Source organism: Harmonia axyridis, chromosome 7, assembly GCF_914767665.1.
Source record: "Harmonia axyridis chromosome 7, icHarAxyr1.1, whole genome shotgun sequence".
NCBI lineage: Eukaryota > Metazoa > Arthropoda > Insecta > Coleoptera > Coccinellidae > Harmonia > Harmonia axyridis.
In genome coordinates this window covers 23,171,137-23,191,661 of record NC_059507.1, presented here as the reverse complement: position 1 = coordinate 23,191,661, position 20,525 = coordinate 23,171,137, and the positions used below count along the sequence as shown (strand labels likewise).

General features: G+C 33.8%; 1 protein-coding gene across 8 annotated transcripts in view; it reads left to right on the top strand.

Annotated features, from left to right (window-relative positions):
• The window catches only part of LOC123684810 (titin), a 147,166-nt gene that overhangs the window by 95,697 nt on the left and 30,944 nt on the right, over positions 1-20,525 (top strand). For 4 of the 8 annotated variants that reach the window (XM_045624267.1, XM_045624264.1, XM_045624266.1 and 1 more), the window contains 2 exons: positions 557-704; positions 14,054-14,191. In XM_045624267.1, coding sequence (XP_045480223.1) covers positions 557-704; positions 14,054-14,191 — 286 coding nt within the window. Of the gene's footprint in view, positions 1-556; positions 705-4,532; positions 4,691-8,932; positions 9,094-9,127; positions 9,377-14,053; positions 14,192-20,525 lie in introns of those variants that run through there. The other 4 variants (XM_045624272.1, XM_045624270.1, XM_045624269.1 and 1 more) reach the window with 3 other exon arrangements.

Genomic DNA, 20,525 nt, shown 5'->3' with positions numbered 1-20,525 from the left:
TAATCTTTATTATTATTAACATTAGAAAACACCCTACACAAACTCTTGTAAAAATTTTGAATACCAATTAAATAATTGTTTTATGTTATAAAGTGTATTATATTTGAGTATAAAAAAAATGTAAATTTAAAGGCTGAAGGACCCTAGGTCGGTGGCCATTTGTTTAACAATAAATAACAGTTACTACTACTACTATTAACATCAGAAATGTCACAAAATGATGCACAGTATTACCATCACATTGAATTACTTCTGGAAAACCTTTATAATCAATCAAGTGCAATATATGAATTTATGTTCAATATTGATTCAAACGTTTTTTTTCTGAGAAGATCATTCTGGTTCAGAATGATCTTCCTGGCCCGAACAGTTTCGAAGTTATAAATTTTTTACTAGTTCTCTGTGAATACAAGTTTCATTCTACTAACACACTCAAGTCTAGTAGCTACTTGGTCGATACCTTAGTAGCGGCAGGTTCGATTCCAGATAGTTTCCATAATTTTATTCATCTAATAAATTCGTACTGTTACTAATTATGTGTTTTTTTTTTTCGAAGGAATGGCAGCTCGATGTATCCAGGACTCAGCGTGTCTCACGACAGCGTCTTCCATTCACCTCAGTCGGGCTCAGAAACTGATCTCGACGTCGGACACAGTTCCTCTTCCTTGTCCATACCCATGCAGCCGCATTCTGCTGAACTCCAGGTAAGTTTCATGCATTATTTCGCAATAATGGTCTCGTAGAGCTGGTTGTCCTTTTTTGACAGTTTCAAAATGAAAGTCGATCCAATATTAATGATACAGTTTGAAATGGTTACAAGGGCAACTGTGTATTATTTTGAAATTTCTTATGTCATTTGTGTTCAAAAGATTATGACATTTCATCGTGGAAAGATACACGCTTCAATAACGTTTGGAAGTTATTGAATTGTTTCATCACAATCAGTTTTCTTTTGTGAGTATTGAAAGGAATTTGAGAAGATGGAATTGATGGATTACATCATTCAGATAATCAACTCACTATTCATGGTATTGCAGATAAAAATTGTCATCGGTTAATTTTTCTGAATTAAAACTAGTTTTTAATAAAAATTATTGTTTGATACGGGCCGAGTCAAACATTGTTCAAAATGAAATAAGTTTAATTTATAATTCACCCTATAATTAAAGAAGTCTTCTGTAGAATTCATCAATTTTTTGTCATCACTTTTAGTTTGAGTACACTATTATAATGTCGAACAGTATTGGCTTTGCTATGACTAGTTTTTGAGGAACACAGGGTACCTAATATTAAGGGGGGTGACCATTATTAGAAAAGTTGTCAAAAAGTTGTATACTGCGAAAATTTCATACAGTATTATAATAGTGTACTCGACTCATAGAGATTCTTGTTCAGGAGAAATTTTCTCAAATATCGAAAAACATAAACAATCTACTATCGAGTCGACTGATTCAGCTGTGAACACGTTTCAATTTGAAATCAGAAAGAGAAAAAATCGTTCTTTTTGAATATGGAACTTTTTGATGAGGTCCTGGTGGAGGATTTCTTCGAAGATGATTTAGAGATGTTACAAAATGAATCTCGAATTTGAAAAACTTCATTGATGGCAAATAAAAAAAAGATCAGTTGAAAAGGAATTTAGTCCTCTTGATCTTTTCCCATTGGCGTACATATTTAAAATTCGACCACAAGCAACACCACCAGATAAAAAATATTCACAATTTACTTAACCGTCAACCGATTGAAACTTTGAAGGCGTCGTTTTCCTGGCATAAAACAGTGGTTACAACCACATAACAACAAATATATATATATAATAACATTAACACAAAATCACTATATAAATGCAATGTTGCCATACTTCAATCAAATTAAAGGTCCCTTAGTTAACGTTGAGGGGAAATGTTTTGGTGCTAATCATTTGAGACTTAAAGGTCAATTAAAATTAAGGTTCATTTGTTAATTGACTCTTAAAAAGAAGTCCGTGCAAACGGGCGTAAGCAACTCAACCTAATAAACTTTCCTCGGTCTTCTAATTCATTATTACTCATAGCCGAAACAGAGTCAAAACACTCAAAACTCCTTTCTCGGTATCAAGAAAAGTCGGCTCCTTGGTCTGTGTAGCAATACTCTTATCGCTATATTTATGTCACACATCCTTCCTGCTCCAGTCGATAAAGCTCATTGTGATTCATGACAGCGCTCAATGAAGTCCCACACTAACGGTGTACTCGATCGTAGATTCGGACGATACGCCTAAGAACAACTCTAGAACATCTTCCCGATGTTTTTTCTGCTCTCAATCTTTTCAATGTCAATAGGTTCATCTCTTTCTTTCTCTCTCTCTCAATTCACGTAATGTTTATTTTACGTTTGAATGTGGAATTTTGTATCAAGATTAAAATTTTCATTTTATTCCAAATCCAGAACAATCTTAGTATACCAATCGTAATCCTTTTCTATAGGGTTTTCCAATAAGAGGTTTGTGATGTTCATAAATTTCATGAATTTCGATGTTCGATAACTCAGTAAAAATGACTGTATCTGCGAGCTTATGAAATTGAAGCGACAACGAAATATTTGATAATGTTGTCGAATAATAATTTATAAATCGCGGTCAACAATGATGACTTACCAAATGGGCATAAGGTTGAAGAATAAATCGTCTCTGGTACAAATCTCAGCTCTTCACATGGCCCTTGGTGCGGGGTATCAGCACCACCTTTTTAGTTTCAAAAACGTTGTTGGAAAAGCACTAACAAAATGCGAAAGCGAAAAGACAAAAGCGATGAATAATGCTGGTGTTTCAAAGCGTAAAAATTCAAGAAAATAAAGCGTTATGGACCGAGCCATCAGTGTTGAGATTGTTTACGCGCAAGCTTATGCTATTTCGCGATCGTTCGAATTCCATAATCCTCTCTTACACTAACAAGATTTGATTTCAATAAAATAAGCTTTGAAAATTGCCTATTGACGTCTACAGTCTGGAGTATCTTTTTCTCTGGTTTCTGGAATACTCTTATTTTCAAGTCAAAGCTTCAAAAATTCACAACATTTAGCCAAGTCTATGAATTGGGGAGAAACACCATTCACTCGTCAAATATCGGAATATATAGTTAAATCTGGACCGAGATTTTTGAGGTTGATTGACGCTACGTTTGTTGTTCTTTGAAAAAGGGATAAAAACGAGTTTCGCGTATTAATAAAAAAATGTTTTTTTTTATGTGAAAAAACACTGTGCAAGCAAAGCAATGGCTTGATGACTGTTATGCAGACTCTGATACATCGAAAACAATGGTTAAAAGGTGCTCCAGGGAAATGAATTTGGGTCTAATGACGAAGTGATTGCCTATTTCGGAACCAAAGACGAATCTTACTACAAAAAAGGTATTGAAAAGTTATAGGAGTGTTAGAAGAGGAGTATCATATGTCCCAAATTCGTTGTCTAGTTGATCCCTGAATCCTATGAACTAGAAAAAAATTAATGGCATATTCTTGGCTCAATTTTTGAGATAATTAATTTGGTAAAAATTGCAAATCTCATAATATATTCAACTCTTTTCAAACTATAATAGAAAATTGAAAAAAGGCGTGAAATGAAAAGTTCTCATAATTTCTTTATTATGGGTGCTATCAACATGAAACAGAAACATTCTATAGGCATTTTTTTCAGTAGTAGCATTAGTTTTTTATTGAAATTTGTTTTTGAAGTTATAATACAAAATTGTGTTTTTTACGTGTTAACCATACAAATTTCCATAACAAATAAGATCGCTTGATTTTTTCTTTCCAAAAATATAGGACATAGAGATAAATTTCTTATTAAACTATAAAAATCAACACACGCCAAATCAACGAGATCCTAGCTATGATTATTTATGAACTTCAAATAATTAAAATATTCAGTTGCCACCAAAGTCTCCAGTTCAACACCGTTAGATTTTTTTAACATTTTCAAATCCATAAATATTGTGTTTCAAATGCGACCAAAGAAAAAAAATCTAACGGTATCAAATCCGGAGAACTTATCATTTCAGGCCAATTTACATTTTTCTCTTAAAGCTTGAAAACAGTTGAATTTATGAGATTGCAGTTTTCACCAAATTAATTCTCTCAACAATCTAACCCGAAAAAAGCCATTCAGTTTTTTCTAGCTCGAAGGAATTCTGAGATACCCTCACAAAACAACGAATTTGGGGCATCCGATACATGTATCACTCTTGATGGTGACTTTATTTACGAAAAATGTTTTTTACTGGCTAGACCCAAGACTTATTCATTCAGTCAATTGTTACTGAATTATGCAACATGAAATTATAAATTTACCAGTTGTAACACCAAATTTTCCTACCTGTCCATAGTGATAAAGAACGCATTTCAATCTTCTAATGCACTAACAAATAGGAAAGCTAAATTTTGTAATTCTGGTTAAGATATTCTATTTCCCGAAACCACAGAGATAAGAAGTTATCAGGTTCTTTGTAGCAGTTTAAATCATCCAGTGTCGGTTTTACGAAGAAGGCGAGACTAGATGATTTCTGACTAGAGAATTTCCGTAGAATGACTGGTACGAACGTTGTTTCTGGTGATATGTGTTCTTCGGAATTTGTTTCGGGTGGTTCTTGTCGTGTGTGGTGACCTTTGCCCCATGCCTTGTCTGGATATCCGGTGGTTTTTGCTGTGCAATTGCGTAGGTAAACTAAGGTTTCTATTAGAAAGTAGGAAAAACTGTACCATAGTGGACAAAAAGTGAAAAGTTGATTTTCGTCGCTAGTTTTCAATTGGAAAAAATTCTGGTTTGATGCTCTAGAAAATGAAATAATCAATTTGGTGTGGTCCAGTTGAAGTTCAAAGAAGTACAACGTACAACATAGTAGACATCGTTTTTAAAGAGATATTGCTGATATATCATTTCCTTCAATCAAAAAAAAAAAAAAAATTGCTCGACAAACATGAAATTATTTGCTAATAATATTGAATTGACAAACTCATCTATTGCACTACTTGTACTTGTTCAGGCAAATATTTCATCCAACAAAAAAATAGAAAAAAAAATTGAATGAAAACACGCTCGCATAAGTTAGATATTAGTATGTTCAATATACATATACAGGGTGGCCACTTTTTCAATGGGATTGTATTGGTAACTTTTAAACCATAAGAGTTAGAAGGTCGGTCAAATGGACAAAAAGTTGCATGCATAGAAGCATTATCAAGCAATTCAAACAAATCGAGATTATCAGGGCCGGTTTTCGAGATATCATAAGAAGAGTAAATTATGTCATTTTGATTTTTCTTTTTTTCCCACTTCATTTCAAATATTATAGAAAAATGTTACAGGAATTTTTTATTCGACAGTAAATTATTCTCGATTTGACGTAATCAGATTTCGTATCCAACGCTTCGTACTCTCTGGGCCACCCTCAACCCCATTTTTTTCAATACGGACCTGCATATTTTATGACATTTTTCGAAATAACTTTTAACGCTGAATTCAACGATATATCATACAATGTCATTCAAAGTTGATTTTCAGGAGATTTTGACCCTCATCCAAAATTAATGGTGTGTATGTAAGAAAAAACAAGTCTATTAACGATATCAATGTTCTGACCCAAATTCAATCGAACCCAGAAAAAAAATCGAGAACTGAGGCCAGTGAATGGAATTTTTCAAAAACTGCTCTTAATAAAATAGTCAAGAGACGCGGATACAATGATTTTAAATTTGAATACCAAGCTTTGCAAAAATTATATCGTTATGCTCTCAAAATAAATTTCGATTCTGTAATTTGTTTCAACGGAACAAATGACAAATACAACAATAGTGATACCTCGCGAGAAAATTGAGAATGTTTTGGAAGGTATTCAAGGAGACCAAACAAGCAAATGTATAAGAAGTATGGGTTCCAGAACCGTAAAGTGCATTTTACAAAATGATGGACATTTCGAACACTTACTTCATTAATTTTCATTTACTTTCGAATAATCATTTGATTTTTCTTTCATTAAATGATACTTTCGTTCAATTATTATGAATTGAAATATTTAAATGATTATTATAAAAGAAGAACCAAGAAACCAGTATACTGGTTTCTTGCTTTGATTCTAATATGTTCCATTTAGTTCAAGATGGGTAAGTTGATTTTCTTATCGAAATTTATTGCATATTGCATGTTGTTAATTAAACTAAATGAAGGTAATACAGATCCGACCCGAAGAAAATTGGATAAAAAAAATTTGGTCAAAATCTCCTGAAAATCAACTTTGAATGACATTGTATGATATATCGTTGAATTCAGCGTTAAAAGTTATTTCGAAAAATGTCATAAAATATGCAGGTCCGTATTGAAAAAAATGAGGTTGAGGGTGGCCCAGAGAGAACGAAACGTTGGATACGAAATCTGATTACGTCAAATTGAGGTTAATTTACTGTCAAATAAAAAATTCCTGTGACATTTTTTGATGATATTTGAAATGAAGTGGGAAAAAAAGAAAAATCAAAATGACATAAATTACTTTTCTTATGATATCTCGAAAACCGGCCCTGATAATCTCGATTTGTTTGAATTGCTTGATAATGCTTCTATGCATGCAACTTTTTGTCCATTTGACCGACCTTCTAACTCTTATGGTTTAAAAGTTACCAATACAATCCCATTGAAAAAGTGGCCACCCTGTATGTATACAATTTGAAAATAAACCCATTTAATACTAGTAATACTTCATTCAAAACTTATGGTGATTGATTTTACTAAAAACGGAAATAGCTGTAACTGGCTATAAGTTGAAGTCTTTGACAGGTTGTTGATATTTTGCAACCCCTGTGGTTCTATGAAAGGTCAAGGAGGATTGAACAGGGGTTGAATTCCGCTACACTAGACAACTGATATGTTCATCTAGTTGGTATATACTGTAGTGTCAAATAATATCTCCGGTTTTTGGAATTGTCAGAGTTTTCGGAAACATCTTTTCTGGTTTTCTTATTTTTCAATTTTCTTTTTTTTTCATAGGTATTCCTGTTTTGATAGTTATTTTGTTATTGGTGTCAGATCAAAAAAATCGGCCGTTTTCGAGCTAGAAATTGTTTTATTAAATAAATTTCATCTACTTCGAGTTGGGATATTTTTTAAGAATTATTTGTGATTCAATATTCATCTATTCTGTTTATCTTCTACCAGTCTCCCACATTTATTATTTATGTTTTTGATACTGAAGTACTGAGCAAAGTGTCATGTAATGCGAAATTTTTCAGTGTTTTCATCCAAAAATATAATTTTTTTTTTCTATTTTATTGGGCTCAGCAGTCATGCTATGTACCCATATCGCGTACTATAAAAGATAATGCATTGTCCTCCACCGGACATGTACAACATCCATGACCTAGCCGGGATTCGATCCCGGTACTCTCGGCACCACTGTCAACCTCCCAGTCGACCATACTACCGAGGTAGTCATCCAAAAATTAAATACCCAAAATATGTGGAAAAATCTTTAAGAACCACTTCAGTTGAAATAGTACGAATCGCTGCTATATTGAAATCTCCTAGAAGTGCATTTTCAATTCGATCGAAGATAGTTAATCCTAAATATCGCTTACACCAAATCCTAACTTCTTCAGACAAAAAGCGCCAGTGGCAGCAGTGCAGCACCTTATGATCCGATCGGCAACAAATAAATATAATTCACCCAAAATAACCTATAATAAAATTAAGATAATGATCGTCAACCTTAGAAAGAAGACGACAGACTAAAATAAAGAAGAAGAATCTCTAACAGTATATTATTTGGAAAGGAGGAGAAATGTCACTTTTTATGGCGAGCCTGTGTTTACCTGCCGAACGTAGTGAAGCGGGTAAGTGAAGGCAAGCCATGAAAAGACACTTCTCCGAATAAAATTAATTTTTTTTTTCGAACTTTTTGAATTTCATAAAAATCCGGAGCTCCAATTTATAGATGAGATTAATACAGGTGGTCTAGATTTTAGTTCAATTACTTTGGTTATAATACACTACGTAAATTTTTGTACTTTCATTTGTCACTAGTGGACAAGTTTGAAAAATTTAATTTTGTAAATTTTCATGGATAGTGTTTGCTTTTGGAAAAGTTTGAAAAATTAAATTTTGAAAAATTTTCATGGATAGTGTTTACTTTGTACTTATTATTTATAAGTAAAATTGTGTTTTTTTTTCAAACTTGATCATCTTGTAACGTCATTGCTCTATTAGCTTTATGTATGTTTTTTATATGAGGTTAATTCAGAGACAAAAAAATTGTTATTATTATTATTATTATTGTTTCTCTAAAATGAAGCTTGTATGTTTATTTGAACTTTTTTTCATGAAAATAGTTGTTCTTTTCGACGCCAAAGTTATCGAACAAAAATCTGGACGATGATTATAATTGATTGATCAATAAATTTGCCTAGTTACTGTTGTTATGTTTAATTAATTTTGACAGACATGAAGTATAATAGTTCATAGTTATCATTGCTAGGCTACAATTTTCCCTCCGGCGCGGCGGAGGAAAAGTAGAACTTTTCGATGATCCTGTCACTCAAAATATGACGTTGTTATTGCACGTATGAAAAAAGTAACTATTTTCAATACATGGATAGGTTTGATGGAAAATATTGCCGGTTATATCTCCAGCTGCTGATCTATGACATCAGCTGACTCAATTCTCAATCTAACTCAGTAAATGCCACAAAATGCATATCAGCCTAACGGATCCACCCACACGCCGATATCCCAACCTAAAGTATTTACAAACAAATCCTGTCTCGTTACTTTCCGTAAATCTGTCAGGATCGCCCATAGAAAGAAAATCGTCTTAGTCACAATCTCTCCCTCGACCGCCAAAACAACGCTCGGACGACGACGGGTTTTTCGCCGAATCGATTACTCAGGCCAATTACGAAATTTATAATACCGCGCGCGAGCAGCCAGTCTCGCTCGCTTCGCCGATCCGGACGAACCTGTTCCGTCTGCTCCGTGCGCCCCGATCGTGCCTTGTGGTGGAAGACGATGTCGGTAAAACAGGACGCGACATGTAGATAACGCGCCGTCAAATGGATTTCTTCTTCAGGATATTGGTAAGTGAACTGCCGGCGGCATGTCGCTTTCGTTTGTTTTTTTCACGGTTTTTTCCGTGAAGAATGCCGGTTCTTCGTGTCGTGTTGTCGGCGACGAGTTTTTGAGGTTAGGTTCTCGGGGTTGTACGTTTTTATTTTCTAACCCCCGGCCAGTCTGGGCCACCTGTTGCTCTTCGAGATGAATCATACGGGGCGTATATCGAAGATCTATCTCGAACTAGATTTCAAGACGATGGGGAGGGTTTGCTACAAGAGGTTGTTGTGTAGGAAAAGGAAGAAAGACGTAAGTGTGAGATTTCGTTTGGTCTGACTTGTTTCTTGGAATTTTGGGGATGAGTCATTCAACGTTCGTCTCATAATAGATTCTGATCTGTGTCTTTCGTTGTCTCGGTTTTTGGGAACTGCTTCCTACGTTGCATCCGAAATTAGGGCTATTTTACGTTTCAAGGTCAAGTTCGTTGCTTCTTAGGAACATATCTTTCAAGAGGATATTTCGGCCAAAAATATCTATAACGCATAAAGTAAACTATGAAGTTCGTGGAATGATTCATTGCATTCTACTTGTTTCAACAAGAAGGGGAATTATTTTTTTGGTACATATTACCATTGAACGAAAGTCCTCAATCATTACAACTTACCCAGCCTAATACAAATAATTATAACAGAAGAGTGTAAGAACGTCTCTATTTCAATATCGTAATGAGTTCATTACAGTTTTCAGTTATTTTTTTCGTTTTTTGGTTGTCTTTACTGCCTTCCAATCCTATCAAATTTCAACAAACGTCAATAATTGTCAATATAATGTATAATTTGGATATGGTGAAATGATTTGCAGCATTATTCGCAATATCTCTTAATTCTGATGGTGTTAAATCGATTTCGTCAGACATAATTAATGAATTTAGTGCGTAATTTTAAATTATTTGAAAATTCGAAACTTGCGATTCAAATTCCGTAATCTATCAATTTTCATAACAGTCACACCAACTGCCAAGATACAATACAAAAGTCACTAGGATGTATAATTTGAATTTTTCATTGAATTTCGACAATATTCCACAAAGCTTCACTGAAATAGAGAAAATATCGTCTAATACTCGTTGCAGAAGGCAATTTCAACACTTTTGCGTTCCATAACTCGCTCCTTCGTTTTTGAATTTCGCATTCGTGTTGGAATAGGAGCACATTCTTCAACTTATTTTAGAATATACTATTAATTAAATTAGTTCAGTCCAGAAATGGTATTTTTCCAATATTATTGATTACTGTCAAATGCCAAACGAGAATGGTAATAAGGGCTAATACGTACCAATACAACAAATTATTCAAATACAGGATAATCACATTTGCAATTGTTTTCAATATAACGATATGATTTTACAACCTTAAACCATCCATAGTATTTATTTACATGATTTTTATTACAATTGCTGTTATTCTGTATATCTTTTGATAGGTATCAAAAAATGTCTGCTGAATAATGTTAGTAGTACCTATTAATTATTGTTTTCGACCATGTTAAAAACTGAAATATTAAGCCTTCATTTTCACTCGCTTCATATTCTTGTGGTATAAATAACTACATATATCATTTATTTCGATACATATTAAAATATTAGAAATTGAATTGTTTACCTCAATACTCAATACAAATATTCCATAAATATTAGGTATTCTTTAGAGATGAATAACTAATTAACTTATCAATTGATTTTCATTGTTATGTTATTAGGCTGAAGTACGCGTATATTTTAATGAGAATTAATATATTTTATGGAATTACTTATCGTGTTTCAAGCAGCCACTTCCTTAATATGAATGTGAATTGGTTTTTTCATATTCTACACCTTTTCTAATGGTAGTTCAATTCCAAAAAAAGAAACATTATATCGCAGAGTAGGAAACTATAATTTCGAAAAGAAAAATTAGATTTGAGAATGGTTGATTTAATTTTAGAAAAAATGAATTGAAATTCATATTAGGAAGTTAGAATTCAGAAAAAACAAAGTTGTAATGCAAAATAGTGAATTGAAATTCAGAAACAGCAAATTATATTTCTGAAAAGAAAAATTGTATTTCACAGATTATCAATTCAATTTCAGATAATGTATAATATGTAATTCAGAAGAGTAAGTAGGTATCGAATATCAGGAACCAGTACAATATGCATCACAGGTATTAAATAGATATGGCTATGTTTTTTATTAGTTATGTAATACATGTAACCAATTCCGAATTACAATATACCATTTCTGAATTGTCAAATCTCAATTCCAATTTATATTTTCTGAAATCAATTTTTCCTTTTCTGAATTAGGTACATATTGCTATTCTGAAATACAAATTAAATTACCGTGTCTCTCGCCGTTTCCGAATATAAAGTTCTTTTTCCAATGTCAAATTCCCTATTCTGAATTACAACTTCAAATTGTTGAATTACAAATTCCTTCTTCTGAAATTCAATTTGCTTTTCTCAATTACATTTTACGCTTTTTGAATTACAATTGGAAAAGGTGTAGTGAAAAAGTTCAAATTAAATCGTGAGAGTCTTTTTCAATCTCGAAATACATCGAAACAATAAGGGATCATGTTGATGTTTCAGCCGCATAAATTGAATTTTCCTTTAAGTAAGTTTAGCCTTAACCTAAATAATAACTTTAAACTCAAATGACTCAACTCGTGAGGTAATATTTTTCATCGCTACACGGAAACGTCGAGACAGTCTGAAATGGATTTTTAAATTGCCATTCTTTTCAAGCGAATCTATATATGGCTAGCCTCTTCAGATTTTCGATTACAACCTTCTGACATATCCTTCAATTATCAGTGAAGTATTCCCTACAAAAGACGCTTTCATCCAAAATAACACTCACAAGGTCGCCAAGATTCGATTACGATTTTGTTAAGAAAAAATTCGTTGGTGGTATTTTAAATCTCACTAAGTTTACGAATAAATTTGCAACACAGTCCAATTTTCTTTCTTCTTGATAAACATTCATAATTAAAAGTTTCTTGTTATATTTGTGGGCCCAGTTGACTAGGTATTTGAAAGTCTTAAAAATATTGTCTTAGTTATTCCAAAAGTTCCAAGTCATAACTTTATGAAGTGATGGATTTAGTTGAAATAAGAAGTTCTTTCTAGTAAATTTTTTCTGTCTGAAATTCCTTCGGAGATACAGGCTGTTGAGCTTATTTGCTTTCTTCATTTATTTCAATAAATTCTGAAATAAAAATTAATTTCTACAGCAGGTATGTCTGAAGGGATTCGAAATTAAAATTCGATAAAAAAAAATTTATTCGAGAAACCTTATTTTATCTGGAGCTATCACTTCATTAAGTTGTAACCTAGACTTTTGAATCCCTTGAATATTTTCGATTGAGCAAAAACACTTTCAAAACCAATGATAATTCGTACCTATTATCACTTGAACTTAATATGACGTGAATATGAAGAAAACATCTGTGTCATTTTGTTCATTTGCGTGTTTAGCTGCGAATTCGACCATTTTCTACCATAAAATATGGTATTTATGGCAGTTTGTTCATATTCATTTCCTCTATAGAAACGACATTGAAAATTTATGACATTTAAAACAACATTGAATTCTAACCTCAAACAGATTTCCATATTGGAAATCAATCGATCAAAGTAATCCTTACAATAAAATACTCTTGAAGTATTAAGTTTTCCTACATAAAATGATCTTCACGAAAGGAGATGTTTGAATAAATATTTGATTGTTTTTACTTCCAAGTGATGAAACGTTTCGTAAAATTGAATTTTAACCTTCTATATAAATGTTAAAATTTTTAGTTTTTCTTGCTATTTTTTTAAGAAGCTTATTAACTCACTGACTTATGTCACCTGTCATAATGTACAGATGTAGCGCCCTAAACCAGATCTGTTGGTTTTTGAGGCTGAAAATGAAAGATAAAATCGCGATGTCACCTTTTGTCAAACAGAAAACGTAAAATCGGTCCAACAACCGGATTTTCGACAGGCTTCAAGCAGAAACCCACCCAACGCGTAGTTTTCTAGATCAACAGATCGCCTTCCTATGTGCTATGGCTCCCTTGAAAGAGAGAGAATGCTACAATCTATATTTATACGCGATTTTTGCCTCTCCGCAGGATTTATGTCAATAATATACGGACCGGTTTTCTAACCGACGTTTCGAATTCATTAAAATCTATATCTCATAAGCGAGAACGTAGAAACTAAGAATTTTTCACCGTTCTGTTCATACTCCTTCGAATACAGGGTGTTAATTAAAGAAGTAGGAGCGCAATCACAAAGTATACTTTTAATTTTTAATGTTTATTATGTCGTAAATGTTATATCTTTTATATTTTTTTCTATGTATGAACACTATTATATTATTCTCAATCTCTTTGTTCCACGTTTTTTCCTTCTTCAAAAATTACTGATAATAATTTCTTCATCTTATCTACATCACAAGCAATTCTTGTTCTATTTAACTTATTGAATGTGTGTGAAATTTTAAGATCAATACACGCCGTGTTTTTAAATTCGATAAAACACGTCCAACTTTCTGAGTTTGATATTTCTTTTCGATCCATAGCATTCATTTTGTATATTCTCTATAATACAATATTCTGAATTTTTCTGGTATCAATTTTGATTTCGGCCTACTCTCAAAGTTTTCCTTGAATGAAGCTTTTCATAGCATTGAATAAGATTGTCAACAGTAATTGAAAAAAAAACATTATCCTGATCTAAAATATCCCTTTCAGCTTTCATTGGAATTTCAATACAAGTTCAATAAAAGTTAACTAATGATACACGTGTATCTTCAAAACACACTCAACATTGCGCATGCTCTGAAGGTTCGTTGTTACATTTACATCTTGATAAACTTGTAAAATTTCAACTGAAAAAACAGACTATTACGAAACATCTTGTAGATGAAGAGTACTAATTTAGAATCTCAAATTTCAGACTGAACTCAGCGAGAGGTTGAGGCTGAGACGCAGTGGAGGAGGAAGAGGGGATACCAGCGAAGATGACGAAGGATTACCCCATAGTCCATGCAATTCCCCCACCACGACTGATAATATTGACAAGACTGCCCTTAAGGTGAGTAATTACGATACAGTGACAATAATTCTTTGGTGACAATCTGTATGCTGTGAAACATCACGACCTACTAATTCAACTGTCGACAACAGCAAAATTTATCGATTCTTCGAAACATCTGACTAGAGCCAGTATAGTGACCCATATATGGGGGCTAAGACTGCAATTTTGAAGGCAATGAATATTTAAAAAGAGCATCATCTTGGTCTTGGAAAAGAACGCTACAGAGTAGCAATTCAGTGATAAGTGTTTGGTGAAGATGTTTATTGTGTCCCTCCATTAGAGCTTTTCTTACCACTTCAACATCTATAGATAGCCTCTCAATTCTAATGGACTAAATATCTGGGATGGCTTCAATGAGGTTATATCCTCACTCTTACAAGTTTCTGGCCCAAACCTTTTTTTGCATTGGCTTGCAATGGCGAGAAATTCTATGACCAGGTGTTAGGGCATTTTTTCTTCTCCCAACAAAATCTGCACTTGTAAGTTTCTTATCGACTATTCTCTTTATGTGCTTCTTGAGGTGGCTATACCCTGTAAAGCAACTAGTGCGATGGTTTAATTGTTCTTACAGCGATCCAGTACTCTTTTGGATTCGAAATATTAAATTCTGCACTACAAGAAGAAGATCTCCCAAAATGGTAGACGATCTTCTTCAAGCAGGTTAGGGAACAACATATAAAAGTAATGAAAGTTCTGAAAGCCTTCTTCCCATGCTTTCGTCCCTTATAACGGGTGTTTTTTTTCGAGGTATGTAACTTTAATTTAGCATTACTATTCAAGATGACGACCGATTTAACAGCTGTCAAGTTATTTATTCTCAGTTTGGTTTGGCAATTCATCATGAATAGACTCACGCCTGAACAACACTTGCAAATAATGCAATTTTATTTCGAAAATAATGGTTCTGTGCGGAATACGTATCGCGCACTACGTCCATTTTATTTTGTTTAGTGATGAAGCGCACTTCTGGTTGAATGGCTACGTCAACAAACAAAACTGCCGCATTTGGAGTGAAGCTAATCCTCAAGTGTATGTCGAAACACCGTTACATCCAGAAAAACTGACTGTTTGGTGCGCTTTATGGGCTGGTGGAATCATTGGTCCGTACTTCTTCAAAAACTATGATGGCCAGAAGGTTACAGTCAATGGTGATCGGTATAGAGCCATGATTACTAACATTTTCATTCCTGAATTGAGCAACCATGATGTCCAGGATCTGTGGTTCCAACAAGACGGCGCAACATGTCACACAGCTCGTGCCACAATCGATTTATTGAAAGACACGTTTGGTGACCGCCTAATTTCACGTTTTGGACCTGTGAATTGGCTTCCAAGATCTTGTGATTTAACACCGCTAGACTACTTTCTGTGGGGCTATGTAAAGTCATTGGTGTATGCGGATAAGCCACAAACCCTTGACCATTTGGAAGACAACATTCGCCGTGTTATTGCTGATATACGGCGACAAAGGTTGGAAAAAGTCATCGAAAATTGGACGTCCAGATTGGACTACATCCGAGCCAGCCGTGGCGGTCATATGCCAGAAATCATATTTAAAATGTAATGTCACAAGATTATCTTGCGGATAAATAAAATTCATGTCAATCGAATAATCCATCGTTGCTTTATTGCAATTTAAAGTTCTATAGCTCTAAAAAAACACCCTTTACATGTGATACATACAGCATGATATGCCATCACAATGTTTTAGATTTAAGTCACTCACGTTTTATTCTTGATCGAGGAAAAAAGTAATCGTTTCGAGCGAAGTACCTATATTATTATTCATTCAGGTTATTTACAAAACTCACCTTCGTCTCTTCTCATAAACTCCACACTTGTATATAATAATAAAACACATATAATACAACTAGTAATATTATGGTAACAGGGGACTGTCCCTCCATTCGTTGTTGGTTGAAAGATTAATAGTGGTATATGCTTGAAGATGCGATGGGAATTCATATTAGCGAGCGAAACTTGGGTTCATCTCCTCTCATATTTTTTTTAAGGGGAAATGATACCACGTCCGCATCTGTCAAAGTTTACCTATTCAGCTCCCCCCAGCCCTTCTGAGAAGCCCTCACTTTTCAGGATGAGTGAAGCAATCTCAAACGTTCTTCTGATTTTCCGTCCTTTTCTACCACATGCAAGAATTGAGATACGTTTGACATCACTTACACATGAGCGAATCAAAACGCACTTAACTGAGGAGAGGTTGTTAGAACATTTGGCAATGGTTAAAAGTTTAATGGTACTATGCTTGAAGATGCGTTGGGACACAGTACCAAAGCCTACTTAAAACACAACAGATTCTCCTAACTTGTACAGCTCCAGAGGGGTCTCGTAGAGTCCTAGGAGTGTCGGTATAGAAAACTTTAATAACACACCATGGAAAACTCGAATTCCCTATCAGGGATGCCAACAGCTCGCGATGTATCGACGGTTCTATGGTCCGGACATCATTAGGCTGAGTTTAACGGTCTGCCCTCCTGCACTTTATTACGTGTCGCGTAACACAATACAAGTTGAGGAACCGTTAATGTTATTGGGTCATTGCCAGAGTTTATGGGATGGCGAAAGTCAGTGGATTCTTGAAATGGCGTCAATATAGCCGAACGGAGTGTAGATGATGTTAAATCAGCTAATTGTTACGTGATAAATTCGATCTTGTAGCAACGAAATATCAGTCAGAACAGTGTATGTGATTTTCGAATTTTGAGCCGTAAATGGACTCAAACGATATCTAAGGTTCGATTCGCACGTCCTCTAGGCTCAAATTCGAATCTGCCCAGCCAGGAAAATGAGAAAAACAGTCTTCACAGCTTGAAGCGTTAAGTTATTTCAAATCATGTTCTCCCATCTGTAAACTGTGCATATGTCAGAGAATCGACCAGTTACTCTGGTCCTGATACTGTAGAAGACAGACATGATCTTAAACGATTAGTTTCTCGATTAGGATCATTACTTTTGTCATAATATTTATAATTTCACTTGATTCACTAGCTTCATCAATTTTCTTATTATAAACATTATTTGACTGAGTTCAATATTTACCAGAATTCAAACGCTAGTTATCCCAACTTTATAATTCATAAAAATAAATGAAAAATAATATATAAGTTCAACAGCTGGTATCTATGGATTCGAGACAGAAAACAATTTTACTTGAAAGATCTTCTTATCTTAACTGGAAATATCACTTCATAAAGTTATGACCTGGACTTTTGAATCACCCTGTATATCGAAATGAGAAAATCGAACCTTCCAAACATGTATCTATCTTTTTGTATGCTTTTTCGTTTCCTCAAGAAAATTGTGATTGAAGTTGAATGTATGATTGAGTTGAATGTATAAAGTAATTCTGTTTTCTTAACATGTCATATTGCAGTTTAATTTAGATATTGATAATAATATTCAATGTATTCGGTACTTTCTTGATAGAATTGCATTATAGATAAAATAAAACAATGTAATTTCCATCAATGTATTAATGTTTGCGATCATTTTTTCGCCAAACTCTTAGGGCTAATTGCACCATTCAAAAATAAACATTTTTTTTTCATAAGCAATGTTTAGTATTAACCGATGTTTATAATTTCTACCGATTTACCGTTTAATAATTACCGATGTTTAGCCAAACAGGATATATGTTTGGCAACATTGCAAAATCTCGACGGTGATCATAGAGAAATTAGGAATTATAATTTTCTAGTATAATGTTTTCTGCTCTTGGTGGCAAAGTTAACATAAATTATGAATTATTATTATAAATTTTCATTAAATGATAATTCACAATTTCAATTTTGGATTCTCTCACAAAACCAAACACAGAAATACACAATTCTGTAATTCGAATAGAAATGAACGAATCGTAAGCTGAAAAATCGGAATGTTTCACTTCTATCGCGCCCAAATTTGGTATTCTGTATCCAATTCTTCTTCTATCTCCAAATGTAATTCGTAATTGATATCCTTACTAATTCTACTCGAGTTACAGAATATAAATTCGAAACGATTCCGGTGCATTTCTATTCGATCCATACCATTTCTATTCGATTTGAAGTTACAGAATAGGGCTGAATATGACACAATCAGGTTATGTCCATAGAGAAATAATGTTATATATATATATATATATATATATATATATATATATATATATATATATATATATATATATATATTTTTTTGAGAAAGAGCAAATACAAAATATTAATTTCAAACAATCAAGCATATGTGTCGATGAATCTCAGTATTAGCAGAGGAAATGTAACGGGGCATCATACATTTCAACGTATGATACAAGAGAACAGATAAAAACCTCAGCAAAAACTCTGTCTCCCCGTATCGGTGTAGTGACTGGTTTGTGTAAACGTTTACAGAATAAGCTGACATAATTTATATTGAAGGACTTATGTAATAAGTCATGTTTCGACGTTTTGTGTTGCTCAGAACTCTGTTTGAAACTAATCGGGAAAATGAACATCCAAATTTTCCTGTTTAGAGTAACCAGTGATTAGACCACAAATGTCATTCAAAAGATGGTGCAAGATGAATCAGAAAGTACAGTACAACTTCGATAGTTCGGACAGTCGCTAGTCCGGACACTCCAGTATTCCGGACACTCCAGTATTCCGGACACTGCTGGGATTCGGGCATTTTGAAATTTTTACCTCTGAAATCCGGGCGCGAAAATATTCATTATGCAAAACAATAGCAAGTTCCTGTCTATACATGTAAAAAACGGTTACATGCCGGTTGGAAACAGCGCGGCGGCAGCATCTTTCATTCTGCACTTCTGTTTTTGAGCGTGCCGGACGCAATGGCTCCAGTCAAATGATCACATAAGACACTTACACTCACAGAAAAGTCTAGCTATCAGGTGGACTGAGAAGAATAATCTTACCCTTGAAGATTTAAAGCTTTTGAAAAGGCTTAAAGACAAGGCAATTGATATAGATGCATCCAAAAAGGTCCAAACTAAAATTGATATGTATTTTTCAAAAGAGTAGAAGATATTTCATTTCGCATACATAAGTAATATATATGTATACAATATTATAAATACCTACATGTACATATTTACATAACGTGTTACATGTACTTAGGAGTTTTGTTCAGTTTTGTTCTATTTTATGAGAAAATAATATTTTTTTGTGACTTGATTAATAAACCTTATCTTTATAATTTATAAGTTGCTTTATTTATTAAATTAAAATCACTCCAGTAATCCGGACGCCTCAATAATCCGGACAGGTACCGGAACGATATCTGCCCGGACTACTGAAGTTATACTGTAATTAATATTTAAATTTTTGATCAATGTTTAGGCAAACGGTGCAACTGGCCATTAGGCTTTTTCATCAGTCGAAATGTAACTTCAAGAAGCACAGTGTTGGCGAAATATCTTCCTCAAACATTAAAATATTTGTGGAAATTACATTGATACGAATTCAAAGCGAGCAAAGCTTCTGACTTGGGTTCTCCTCTCATATATATTTTTAATGAACGGTTTCGGCAAATTCCAGTTTGTTACGATTTGCTACCGAATATACATAATTAGCCGAGAAGACTGGAAAGAATGTTGATCTAAGATAATTAGGAGGCTACCTTATATCAACATTTTACCAACAGCTGCTGAACCGAAAACGCATGTAGCATTCAGATTGCTCGCCATTCACGTTTCGATCCAAATTCTGTTTAACATCGCAGCAAACAAGAGTTGCGATTACCCAATCGAAGAATTAGTACCGATCTATCAATAGATTTTAATTTATGCCGTTTGAATAAGGTCGCCCGCATACAATTTTGTTCTGACAAAAGCCAGCTGGTTGAAACACATTGAAATTCAACGAGTGCAACAGGTATCAGCCTGAATGCTCGGAAGGAATTGGAAATTTCAATTGGGTAATTATACTGTGGGTTGGACGATTTTCTAATTGTTGGTTTCCCGATGATGAGATCGATTTTTTCAAACGATCGAAAAGCAACACCAATCTAGCTTTTGGGTGGAATCGAAGTTGTAGTGAATCCAGAATGTTAGTAATATCGCTTAAAATCACCTTGTTGCGACCTAGCGAATACAACACAACTTCCTGAATTCTCTGTATTTTTGATAGATGTGGCAACGTTGTTTGGATTGTAAATATGCTATACAGATTTTAAATTTGGAAAAATCGAGCTCAAATTTGGTGTGAATAGGCGTATATACAATCCCGAAAAGCTGTTTGAAATTGGTGAGATTCGGATAAACAGTTTTCCTTAATTTCCCGACTTCCAGGATTTTTCTTTCTGGAGAAACTATGCGGATCGTATTTTTCGAGCAATC